Genomic DNA, 12563 nt, shown 5'->3' with positions numbered 1-12563 from the left:
CTGGTGCCTTCCAATATCGCTTTGCATTTGGCTTTGCTTCTACAGACGCCGCTTCGAATTCACCTTCACCGCGCTTCCACTTCGCTATGGCAACTCGTCTTCACCGGCGGAACAATTACGCGTCTGCCTTCACGGCGTTTGTGTTTACATTTTTGTGTCCGGGTTGACTTTCGCGCCCCGTCACGATCATGGCCAGCAACCTCGACGCGACTGTTTCTCTAAACCATACGCACGCATAACAACAACTTTTGCCGCTTGCTTCGTTTTGTACGCAAATTATTTATATTCGGCTTCTTGGTCACGCCGCCGCTTCATTGCCACCACGTTACTTTGCGCTTGTCGACTGCATTTGAACGGACGTTGAGGGCCTGCAAGATGGATCGTCTCAAGGAGAAAGGTAATACTTTTCTGCTATTACTGTTTCCTCTCCTGCACAATATCCAGCGTTCCTGTTTTGGTGTTCCTTTAGTTTCTGTTTGCGTGTTTCCCATGCGCTGGTGTAGTTTTGGCTTGGGCAAGATTTATTTGCGATAGAGAGGTCAACGGTAAGTGAGAGAAGTCAGTCAAGAGCTGACGCTGGCAGCGTCCCGAACATCAAAGGGGAAAGAGAAGGCAGAAGAGCCCCCGGAGAAGAAGCTTGAGCCTGTTCAGCCCACTGTCGGGCCTAATCTCTTCACCGTCCACCACGACCACCCTCGTACCGCAAACACCCGAGTTGCGCCGTGGGAGGCTCTGGGCCAGAAGCCACCGCCAGTTGACCAGCCGCCCAAGTTGCTTAAGAAGAAGTGTACGTATCCAACCTTTCTCTCTCACCCACGCCCACTCCTCAACAATCTTTCACCTAACGAGACCACAGCGTCGATCTTCAGTCTCAGAAAAGAGAAGCTCGACCAAGAAGAGGTGGTCACGAGCCATAAGTCAGCGCCTCCGGTTCCACCTATTCCATTCAAGTACAGTCTATTCCCTAAGTGCAAGCAGAAAGGTCCTTTTGACAATCCACCTACGCCGCCGTTCGCAAAGCAGAGACCTGACACCGGTCGCTCTGGATCTGGCTCTCGTGCTGTTCCTCACGTGCCGCAGCTAACCGTGCCACGCAAATTCGTGCCGCTCATGACGCCGTACAGCGACGAGGGCGGCCTTCCCAAAACACCGTCGAAAGTAACCTTCGCGCCCGTGACTACAAGCTCGACGTCAAACACTAGTTCGGCTTCGAACGTTCGCGAGCCTGGATCTGCTCCACAGTCACCCTCCGAGAGAATTTTGACTGCTATTAGGACTGCCGCTGATACTGTCACTAAGAATGCCACTGAGACTACAGCCCCCACGTCTCCGATCAAGAGATCGTCCTCAACTGCTAGCTCAGCTTCGAACGTTCTCCAGCATAAGTTTGTGCCGAGGTCACCCTCTGAAGAGACTTTGACTCCTCCCAAACGGCCCAAAGGTACTACCTTCGGTGTCCCAAATGAAGTGTGGGAAGCTCGATACGCAGACCATCCAGAGATCGTACGCTTCAAAGAACATATACATAACGACGGACCACCAATAGAGGAGATGGTGTATTCCCCTGGCATTCCAGCCTCTGAATATCACAGATTGAAAGCAAACTTTGAAGCTACTGGGTCTCCGTTCGAGAGCGCGAAGGCGAAGGGCAAGAAGGCCAAGTCTCTTCCGCAGTCTTCGAGCTCTCATTCCTTCGCAACGGTGACGCCTTTCTCCTACCACCAGCACGAGGTTAATCATTCGGGCCCGCTTGAGCCGCCTTCGCGCTTTTACGCCAATCGGGCCGCCGCTTCCTCAACGAAGACGCTCAAGTCTCTGTTCAAGCCCAGCTCAGCGGCTACTTCACCGACTTATCCGGAGTTCGCGCCTCTGAGCCAAATCGGTGTCCTCCAGGCTCAACCGAACCGCAAGTCCTCGTCCTCATCCAGCAGGCCTGCATCAAAGGAGAGCCGCATTGCCTCTACCTCTAGTAGCAGCGGCAGCCGTTTCTCTGTAGGTACTTATTCCTTGGGACGGTCCAGCAGGGGTAAACTCAAGCCCAAGAAGAGCATGCGCGACTTGTTCAAACGCTCTTCCTCCTCTGGCTCTCCCGAGCAACCAAGAGCCTACCATATATCCCGCCCCGTTCTTGTCCCGCAGCCTGGCCCCGACTCCGACGTCCCACCTCTCCCTACGACCGTGAAGTTCACTAAGCCTCCGGGCCCGCCGCCCACACGTCCGCCGCGTCCTGATGAAGAGGTGGATAGGGAGCTAGTTGCGATGCGGGGAAGTGGTATTACTCGAATGGGATTCGAAGGTAACAAGCGTGTGCCACAGGTGGATATGGGTATCCGGACGCCTAGTGGGGTGGCGTACGAGCGGTACAGCCAGGAGAGATATACGGTGAAGAGAATGGGTAGAGGTATGCTCATCCGGGATAGCATGACGGGTACGAAGGAGTTCGTGGAGGACATTTGAAGGGGGAGTGAGTGCACACAGGATGAGGTATGAAATTGGCAAAGGCATGTACACTAGCGATAGAGTGACTCGTTGGAGGATCAGTTGCTGGTTATTCGAAGGAGCAGTGAGTTTACCAGGTTTCGTTATGCTGCTTGCATGGCACTCAGCCCACACAAGAGTGGGCCTCGCTGTCATGGGTTCGGAAGCAACGAATCGAATGTTATAATCTCCCTAATTGTTCATGAATTGGTAGCGAGCTCTGTCACACTTCATTAAGGCAACACACGCTTTCTTAAACTGCATCGAAATCACAATTTCATCCAATTCATGAACCCAGGCACACTTGCCAAGTCACACTAACCGTTCCCGAACTAGGCCCTTCACACACTTCCCGCAGCAATTCATGCCTCTTCAGCCCACTATTGAATGACGGAACTTCCTACCACTGACCACTCGTCCTCCCGGAGGTTTCCAAGATGTCACGTCCCTTAACTCAGTCAGACCTGATCTTTCCCACACAATCTCTCTCTTTGTCCTCGACGCTAAGTTCTCTAAAGCGCTCTGCGCTGTCCATCCATAACCGTCTGTCGTCAATACAGTTCGATGCCAACTTCGTTGCAAAAGTATCTGTAGCTTTTGGTCTGCCGCTCGTTGCGAATGAGCGTTGCGGAAGCTGGTATATATCTCCGGATAAGAAAGCCGAGAGCGTATACTTCAAGAGCACAGACGGGCACACGAATGAATGGAAGTTCAGTGTCAGGAGATTGAACTTGCAGTTGCTCGACCTCATTGGCAAAGCTGGAGGATGCGTCATCGTGGACTCTACGAGGAGAGGTAAGAGCATGCCGGATGCGCTTTCCAAAACGATTCCCATATGGTGCTGCGTGATGAACCACTCGCTTTTCTCTGAACTCGGAGAGCACGAGCTTCATACGGCTCCGCAAGCTGTGTCGGAGTCAGAACATGCGCAAATAGAGAAGATGATGGATGGCTTTGTCCGCGAGTTTCTGGAAATTTGCAGACCAGATGTTGAGCTCTTGCGCAACAAAATCCAGAAACCTCTACGGCCAATCTGGATAACGCAAAATTCGAGCATTCCAGAAACACCACCTTCATTTCCCGACTTCTACCCAGTAGTGTTGTGTACAGCATCACGACGGGTAACTGGCGCTGAAGGTTCTGAAGGCGGGTACATCCAGGGTGCAGCGGATGATCACGAGGCTTGGTCTCAGGGCCTGACATCGACACTTTTCTGGAGCCACAAACACGAATTGCTCAATACGAACGAAGAGGATCTTCCGGACCTCATCAAGAGACTTGTTGAAGAAGAGACAACCTCTGATGCGGTACCGATACTCGTCAAGCCAACGTCAAATCTCTACGTCTCTACCATACAGAATCTGAAAACCTCGACTTACGACGTGGTGATTAGCTGCGGGGCTAAATCACTTCCTGAATCTCACTCGAAGTCGAACACACGATACCTACATCTCCAATGTCAAGCAGGCAAACTCGGTTCGCGGGACTTGCGAAATCAGCTTAAACAGTTGTTCATCCTAGAGACTTGGCTGCCATCAGGCCCGACCGACAAGAAGATACTCATCTGCGATCACTCAGGCAAGGATTTGGCCGTTGGCACGGCTCTCGCAATCCTCTGCATGTATGCGGATGCGAATGGCGTTCTCGCGTGCCGGCCTCATGAAGGGGCCAAAATCGACAAGAAGATCATTAAGCAGCGACTCTCATGGCTCACTACTACGCATCCGACGCTGAATCCGCCGAGAGCGACGCTGCAATCCGTCAATGCGTTTCTTATGCCTAATCCGTCAGCTATTACCTCTAATCGAAACCTACCTGAGGACTCCAACGCAGACGCACATTCATTTCCAGTCCCTCACCCACCATCCACCACACTTCCACAGTTATCAACCCTACTACCTACTGCCTCGACCATTTTCACCGCCCTGCAAAGCCACGGCACCTGGACTTTCACCCGAACCCTAACCTCAAACCTCCCAACCCACCCTTCTGGCACCGTCACCGGCACCGCGACCTTCACACCCCTGCCCAGCTCGCGCCCCTCGCTTCTCTACACCGAGGAGGGCGAATTCATTACCGATACAGGTCTACGCTTCACCGCACGGAGGAAGTACGTTTACATCCTGCGAGGCGAATTAAACGAAGAGGCAAAGAGAATGTTTAAAGGGGAGTACGTGGCTGTGCATTTCCACGAGGCGGAGGAAGTAGATGGGGTGGGTGGGCTGTTTGTCACGATGGGAAACATGGAAAGGAAAGAGGGAGGGGTGGTAAGTGTGCCGAATAGGGAGCAGCATCTGTGCGCGGAGGATCTGTATACCGCGCGGTGGGAGTTTCCTGTTTTTAGTGACGAGAAGAAGATGAAGTGGTGGAGTGTGAGGTACGATGTCAAGGGACCGAGGAAAGAGTATGTGAGCGAGACGGTGTATACGTGAAAGCTTAGTCGTGATCGTTTTGCGTAGAGTAAGTAGAGAAGCAGCAGAATCTGCTTCGCTGCTAAGGGGTATCTTAATACATGTCCATGCGCCGAAAGTCCCTGAAACGTGACGCGGGCGCCTTCAACAGCCCTGTGTAAACGACTCTATACAGAATCTAACCCTCACCCCACCCGTCATTCTCATCCACCTCCAGCACCTCAACGCCCTCCTCGTCCTGCTGGAACGTGACCTGTTTCTCCTTGCCCTTCTTCCCTTTTTTCTTCTTACCCGCTTCGTCCTCGCCGCCTTCCTCGTCGCTCATGAATCCAGCCAACCTCTTCTGCCTCCTTTCCTCCTCAAATTCCGCCTTCGCCTCCTCAATCTGCCTCCTCGCGTCCTCTTCCGCCGCCTCCAAATCCATCTTGATCTGCTCGACGCGATCATATTGCTCACTTTCTTTCCCCGAAGCTTTCAGGAACTCATCCCAGTTACCGAGGCGGGTGTCTTTTTGCTGTAGAATGTCCTTGATGACCTTGGGTTGCTTGCGTTCTTCGCGGTTGAACTTGAGCTTAAGTGATCGGCGCGACACGCCCTCGAAGAGCGTCGTCATCATGCCGAAGTCTGTGCCAAACATCCTGAGCGCCTCGTAGAAGTCCTGCGTACTTCTGATGTCCCACCGCTTGCCCTGGCCTGGTAGCAGGAATTCTTCGGGAAATCGCTTGTTGTTCCGCATGAAACTTCGCGACGTGATGCGGTTCGTGAAGTCGTCTTCTTCGACAACTTCCTCAGCATATCGACTTTCAGCAATCTCTTCGTAGTTCACCTGGCCCGAGCCTTGAACGATGCGCATCTCGCCGCCTACATTCTCATACCTGACTTGTTCCTGTGCCGTGCGGACTGCGTTTTCTTTCTCCTGCGCCTGGCGCTCCATCTCTGCGTGCACGGCTCGACTGTTCATTTGTTCGGCTTCTTTTTCCTTCTGGCGTTGTTTGACTTCCTCCCAGTTGATCTCGCGCATCTTCTTTTCGCGTTGCGACAATTTTCCAATACGAATGTTTCGGCGCGCAAGATCGTCCATGAAAAAGTTGTCCTCGTCGATGACCTCATCTTCAGCATCTGAAGGAGTTGGTGCTCTCGGTGGGCGCCCTTTTCGTCTCGGCTGCTGTTCACCTTCGCCGTTGAGTTGCGAGGTACTTTGACGCTTGCGTTTCCTCGATGGCGTCGGGCGAGTGGATCTGCTGCCCTCGCCGTTTTCCGCTGGATCCCCATTTTCCACGCTTTGCACATTCTCAATAGCCTCCCTATTCTCGTTCTCCACCACAGGCGCAACGTCTTGTCCAGACCCAGTGGGAATAGGATCCTTCGCTTTAGCTTTTCTAGGTTGCCGTTTCTTCTTGGGAGGTGGTTGTACGATGCCATCTTCTTCACCTGTAGGCGCATCTGCTGCTTTTCTTTTGCCTTTCGCCTTTGCGTTCGGTCGTCTGGATCGTGGCGGGACATAATCATCTTCCACCTCCCCAGCTTCTCGCCTTCTCGCCTCCTCCTCTTCTTCCTCGTCTATATTTCGGAGCGTTACTGCCTTCTTCCTACGTCTGCCTGTAGGTTTGCGAGGCTTCGGGGTTGTCATTGGCCTTTCCTCATTGCCGACCGCAGCATTGACCGCGATCCATGTCCGCTCCTCTATGGGCTCCGCGGTGGTTTGCGTAGTGGTTATGTTCTCCGAATATGCATTCTGTGGCTGAGTAGGGGTAACGGTATCAGCGGGAGTTTCTGAATTGATAGCAGGACCATCAGAATTTTCCGTCGGTTGGCTGGCGGCTTCGGCTGGCTGAACAACATTTGCAGCGGGCTCGGCAATAACCTCGGAAGAATGTTCTGCGACGGCATCAGTGGTTCGCGCCGGTTGCACATCTTCTGCAGATGCCTCATGAGCTGGCTGTTCCTGTGTAGTGGCTTCAGGCTCAAAAAAGGCAGCCTCTGGTTCCGCCAGTCGTGTTTGTTCTTCCTCCGGTGCTTTTGATGTTCGTCGCTGCGGTGACCGTTCAGACTCAATCTCTGCAGTGGCTACGGGCGAGGTGGCAGTCCGCGCCGCAGGTTGCGCAGAAATATTGACGCTTTCCTTGGGCTGAAAAGTGGTATTCTTGACGGTGGAAGCGGGGGTTGTAGAAGACTCGGTGGCCGCACCAGGAGCGCTGGTGTCAACGACCTCAGTCGACGGCGCAGGCACTTGTTCGGTCTGGGGCACATCTTGCCGGGTCGGATCTTGTGTCGCAGCGGGTGTAGGAAGCTGTGCGGTCGCGGATTGTTCAACAGTGAGCGTGTGATCTAACTGAGCCTGGGACTGTTCAACGGCGGGTGTAGAGTCTGCTGGTGTTTGGATTTGAGTTTGCAAAGTCCCCTCAACGGCAGGAACTGAAGGCGAGGAGGAAGGTACGGCCGGCTTAGGCGCCGCAGCTGCGGCAGGTCGACGTCGAACAGCCTTCTTCGGTGCGAATGTCTTTGCACCCTCTGGTGCAACGTCAGTCTGGCTCGGGTGCTGTTTCTATAGGGCGAATTTACTGTTGATGAAAGCGGAGGTAATGGTGGGCGCTTTGGGTGCAGCTTTGGGCTGCGACTGCTCCCCCTCTCCCGACATCTCGACGCGGAGTGCTGCTGCCGTGAGATTCTATGCGAAGAGGTCACAAACCAGAAAGTTTAGCGGGGAAGACGCGCCTGCCTTCTGCACGGACAGCACGGACACGCCAAGCTGGGTAGCGCATGCGTTAGCGTGCACGTGATCCAGGATCGAATCTTCGCCTGCGAGTCTAAGGACGAAGGACACCCGCCCTCTCCACCACCGGCCACACACGACACTCTCCACCCGCGCCCTCACTTCTGTCTCTCCTTCAACGGCGATCGTGTATCTCTCCTTTTCTTCTCATGACTTGATTGGCGCTTCCTTCGCCGCTATACCGCCAACGTCGCTTCGACTGCTCTGATGAGGCTCGAAGCCAGAACCGTCGTGCCCCCATCGCTTGACACCGTCAAGATGGAGGACCGCAAGCGGCCCAGCGCGTCCGACGACTCTGTACCTCCTGCTAAGAGGCAAGCCGTCGCCGTGAATGGTGTGAGACCGCATCCAGACGCTGACATGCCGTGGAAAGACGACATCGAGGTCCGCCTCCCCCCTTTGCGCCGTTGCCGCTGTCATCGGACACGATCGCTAACCGTACAACGCGTGTAGGCTTTTCAGAAAGATGCCATCCTCCGCCAGATGCGCGAGTATAAGCGTGAAAAGGCCACGGTCGAGTCTCAGCTCCACGAGATCGAGAACCGCTCCCAACACCACGACGACCACCTGCGTACAATCGATATATGGTTCGATCAGGTTAGTGCATACTGCTTTCGATGTCCTGGGGCTGTGCTGACGGTTGCTAGTTGATTGATGAGATTAAGATCCTAAGCGGGGAAAAGCTTCCCTCGGCTCAGCAAGATGGTGAGTGCACGCCCCAGGACTTTGAAAAGCAGTATTGGCATGGTACCTAACTGTGGCACGACAGGTGCTCCTAGTATACCCGGATCCCTATTCTTTGAAGACAGCGAGGCTCTGCGCAAACATTTGTCTGGGCGTAAGGACAAGATCTTGTCAGCTTTAGCCACTTTGTTCGCGAAATATCCCCCAGCCAGTCCTGAGGTGGCTAGTCTGCAGCAGCAAATGTCAAGAATCCTGGCTTCGGAAAAAGAACATATATGTGAGCTACAGAGGATTGGCACGGAAAAGGAACAAATGTCCGAACGGTTGGTCGCCGCTACCCACCGTTATATGATTGCGGAGAAGAAGCTCGACCGATTGAAGAGCCAACAGGTCCAGAAGCTAGAGAGTCAAACCTTGGCTAATGCCACTGTCAAAGAAGAGACCCCTTCTGCAAGCAACGGTGCGGAACCGATGAATGGTGTCGAACCCAGTGGATCAGCAGAAGGGTCAGAATCGGATCGTAAACAAGCGCTAGCTGAAGCTGCGAAACGAAAAGAACATGTGGAGCAGCTAGAGGCTGAGAACAAGAAGCTAACCGAGGAGGTGTCTGCGCTGAACGTGAAGCTAGCGGGTCTTTCCGATGACGATTACGCCAAAACGGATCTGTTCAAGGCTTTTAAGTCACAGCACGAGGACGTCATCAAACGCATCAACAACCTGGAAGCGACCAACATCCAATTGCGGACGGAAGCACAGAAGTATCAAGCCGAAAGGACTGCTTATCGCATAAAGGTGGACGATGAAACACGTGCCACGATCAGTGAATCCGAAGGCGCTGTTGTCCAAGCCGAAGCAAATTTGACGCGCATTCGCAACGCTCGTGACGAACTTTTGTCCAAGGTTAGCATTCTGGAGACCACTCAGAAGAACGTGGATGCCTCGAAACAGCAGACCCAGGAGCTTATGAGCGCATGCGAGAGCAGGATTGCTGCACTAGAGTCCGAGTGCGAGCGATTGCGCTTGCAGATTGCGGAGAAAGAACAGGCAGAAGGGTCGACAGAACAAGAAGATCTGACGCCAGAGCAGCTACAAAGCAAGCTCAAGACTCTCCAAAGTCAATACCAGCTCGTGGTCAACGAGCTTCCGGCCATGGAAACGGCGTGGAAAAAGGCGCAAGCAGTTGCTGGAAAGAAAATCGTCGAAACCGCAACATGGGAAGAGAACATGACCAAGGCATATGCGGACAAAGCGAAGGCTGACCAGAAATTCTTCGCCGCGATGAAAGCTAAGGAGACCCTTGAACAACAATTGCGAGTACTACGAGCTCAAGCCACTAAAGGAACCGAAGTGGTTGCACAATTAAAAGAGGCGGATTCATTGAGCCGGTCGATGGTGGACAGATTGGAGAAGCAGACGGCTGAAATGCGGGCTCAGATGGAGGATCTTTCGCGACAGCACCGGGAACTACAACAGAAGACTAGCGAGGCTGCTATCATCACCGAAGGGCATGTCAGCCAAATCGCCGAACTCAAGAAGCATGTGGAAACCAAGGACGCCGCTTATATTGAAGCGAAGAAAGCGAAGCGCGAAGCCGAGGTTGAGCGAGATAAGATGTCAGAGAAGATCGAAGGCTTGGAGCAAGACATCGATCACTGGAAGCAGAAGAGCTTGGGCAACCAGAGCGAGCACACTGCATTGATGGAGGTACGTACACGTCTGCGAACAACTCACATGCCCCTTACTTACAAATGCATAGTCTATGCTACAATGCCAGATCTGCAAGAACAAGATCAAGAACACCGTTATCAAAACATGCGGTCACGTCTTCTGCGACGGCTGTGTCCAGGATCGACTCACCAACCGGTCGAGGAAGTGTCCCAATTGCGGCAAAGCTTTCGGCAACGGCGACCTCATGCGCATCCATATCTAGGACTGATGGATCCAAAGTCAACGACGACAAGCACGGACCGGTCCTTTGTAATTTTTGTTTGTGTGAACAGAGCGACTTGTACAATATTTGGGCGTTTCTTTCTGATCTTTGCGACATGCACAATGCGATCTGGATGATGTTTTCCTGCGCAGGAGTCCGGAGAAGTTTCAGCTTCAGGGCCATTCCAATGTGCTTCAAGCATTCGGCACAGGGTGCTGTTCGAGGGCGATATGGTGTTGGGAATGAGGAAGCACCCTTTGTTTTTGCAATGCATGGCTGGGGGGCAGACATGCGTGGCATGTTTTACTAGATGCCTTTTCGATTTTCTATGTACGTGCAAGGAGAGGAAGTTTGGAATGGGGCACTGGGCGATTGGGTGCCGTAACGATGCCTATATAGCTTAGATAGCATGGGGAGCTGCGATTGCCCATCTGGGCTGAGAAATCGTGGTGGCAAGGAAAGCGCAAATGAATAAAAATTCTAAAAGCAAATCAGGAATACAAATGTATTTTGAAGCCGGGTAAGGGGGTATATAGCCGTACTCTACGTCGAAGAAGTGGAGAGCAAAAGAAACGCCAGCAATGCGGACAGAAGCGTCGTGATCCAATCCGTTCCATTCCATGTCATCCCATCCATACCAGTCGTTAATATTAGCCGTCTATGAACATGCAGTTCGATCCGTTTATACTGCCGTTCCGAGTCTTCAATCCGTGGATCAGACTTCACCGCACATGCAGCAACCTCAGTATCAGATTCCAGAACTTCAAGATCACATTGATGACCAGTGCGAACGCCGCGACCGGAACCAAGATCTGGAAAACCTCAAGTGGATTTTTGGGCCGGACCTCCGTCTCGATCCATCCTGCGCCTTTAAGCGGCTTCGCGCCGTTGACCGCAGGACTGATCCCCGCGTCGGCGGGGAATCGGCCGTGCTCAAGGTAGTGCTCAATGAGATCGTCTTTCTCGCGCCAGCGCGCGAGAAGCCAGTCGCTGAAGACTTTCTCGTGGTGAGTGGGGATATCTTTGATGGCGAAACGGCGCCAGTGCATGTTCACGGATTTTGGGGGGCGGCCTTCGAAGTAGGTGCTGCGGAGGGTGAAGAGATCTTGGCCGTATTGGCCACGGCTGGGGAGTGTTAGTTTGAGGGTTCCCAAGAGGAAAGGAGAAGGGGGGCTTACGGAACGCCTTCGTAGGCGACAGTGCAGTCGTACATGTAGTCGACTGTCTTTTCCAATTCCTGCAGACAGAACAGCAGCCCTGTGCTTCGGGGGAGCATGGCATGCCGCAAGTCTTCGATGCCGTTCTTGTCTGCCCACTTCTTGCTGTTTACCCGCCCATTATCGGACAGATTGGTGCCCTCTGGGAATATGAGCAGCCACATTGGGTCAAGGAAAGAGGAGCCGGACATAGGGCCTTGATGGGAGGAGCTCAGCTTGCGCAGGCGGTATTGGAAGCGTTCCTTATCTTTTGCCCACTTGCGCGAGAGGAAGATGAAGCCATAGAACATCATGCCTGTGCCGAGGACGGGTATGTACTTTATGGATTCTTTGAGGATGATGTAAAGGTGGCCGTGCATCTTGTTGGTGTAGGCAACCCACCAGAGGTAGACCCAGTCGGTGTAAATCTGTCGCAGTTAGCATCGTCTGATGTTCAAAAGGATGGTACGATTTAGTTTACCTGGTGGTTTGCGATCAGAACCAGACGTTCCGGAAAGTCCGTCTCGAGCCTTCCATCCTCAGTCTGCCTCAATTGTCCCCTCACGCTCTCGTCCCCACTGACTCTCATGTTGACGGGCGCCCACCAGTGCGTCATTGTTGTGACCAGGACGCCAAACTGCTGCTTTGTCATAGCCATCCAGGCATAAAAGTGATCCATGCTGTAGAAATACAACGGCGCACCGATGACCTGTGATACGGCGATGCTGAAGCCCGGAGTTAGCACCCTGCACGACGGCGTTAGCACCAGAGAATACCTACGCAATACAGCCTCCGTTGAAATACACGAAGAAGAGGAGCATGCGCATCGCCTGCGTCCAGGTCCCATGCTTCGCGACACCGCTAGGGTGCGCGTCCGCTGGGGAGGCTTCTGCGAGCTTCTTCTCGTAGTCTTTTTTTGGTGTGGGTGATACGGTCGCGGCGGATGTAGGCGGATGCCGCATCTTGAGCTCGGTCGCCATGGTGGAAGAGGATGTTCGGGCGATAGAGCCTGCGGGCGCGTGAGACGGCAATATGTAGGCGTGGTATACGGTAGGCGTCCGCGTGCCCGAAGACGGTGGCCTGGTGCGGCT

General features: G+C 53.5%; 5 protein-coding genes across 5 annotated transcripts; 3 read left to right on the top strand and 2 right to left on the bottom strand.

Annotated features, from left to right (window-relative positions):
* Positions 1-375: 375 nt before the first annotated feature.
* N0V89_005426 (uncharacterized protein) lies at positions 376-2457 on the top strand (the record flags this gene model as incomplete). The annotated part of the gene is made up of 3 exons (XM_056214203.1): positions 376-397; positions 584-787; positions 857-2457. The coding sequence occupies 3 exons, from the start codon at positions 376-378 to the stop codon at positions 2455-2457; spliced, it is 1827 nt and encodes a 608-aa protein (XP_056071470.1).
* Positions 2458-2915: 458 nt separating this feature from the next.
* RIT1 (tRNA A64-2'-O-ribosylphosphate transferase) lies at positions 2916-4910 on the top strand (the record flags this gene model as incomplete). Its single annotated transcript, XM_056214202.1, has 1 exon — positions 2916-4910. The coding sequence occupies one exon, from the start codon at positions 2916-2918 to the stop codon at positions 4908-4910; it is 1995 nt and encodes a 664-aa protein (XP_056071469.1).
* A 157-nt stretch (positions 4911-5067) lies between these two features.
* Positions 5068-7527, bottom strand: N0V89_005424 (uncharacterized protein; the record flags this gene model as incomplete). The annotated part of the gene is made up of 2 exons (XM_056214201.1): positions 5068-7400; positions 7452-7527. The coding sequence occupies 2 exons, from the start codon at positions 7525-7527 to the stop codon at positions 5068-5070; spliced, it is 2409 nt and encodes an 802-aa protein (XP_056071468.1).
* Positions 7528-7869: 342 nt separating this feature from the next.
* Positions 7870-10276, top strand: BRE1 (E3 ubiquitin-protein ligase bre1; the record flags this gene model as incomplete). Its single annotated transcript, XM_056214200.1, has 5 exons — positions 7870-8046; positions 8116-8259; positions 8310-8367; positions 8432-10050; positions 10103-10276. The coding sequence occupies 5 exons, from the start codon at positions 7870-7872 to the stop codon at positions 10274-10276; spliced, it is 2172 nt and encodes a 723-aa protein (XP_056071467.1).
* Positions 10277-10998: 722 nt separating this feature from the next.
* On the bottom strand, positions 10999-12452 carry N0V89_005422 (uncharacterized protein; the record flags this gene model as incomplete). Its single annotated transcript, XM_056214199.1, has 4 exons — positions 10999-11401; positions 11455-11900; positions 11954-12197; positions 12253-12452. 4 exons carry the CDS (start codon positions 12450-12452, stop codon positions 10999-11001), a joined length of 1293 nt encoding a protein of 430 aa, XP_056071466.1.
* Positions 12453-12563: the final 111 nt, after the last annotated feature.

Source organism: Didymosphaeria variabile (assembly GCF_027946475.1).
Source record: "Didymosphaeria variabile strain IMI 356815 chromosome Unknown scaffold_4, whole genome shotgun sequence".
Classification (NCBI taxonomy): Eukaryota; Fungi; Ascomycota; class Dothideomycetes; order Pleosporales; family Didymosphaeriaceae; genus Didymosphaeria; species Didymosphaeria variabile.
The sequence above is the reverse complement of the archived record's forward strand: the minus strand, read 5'-3'. Positions and strand labels throughout refer to the sequence as shown.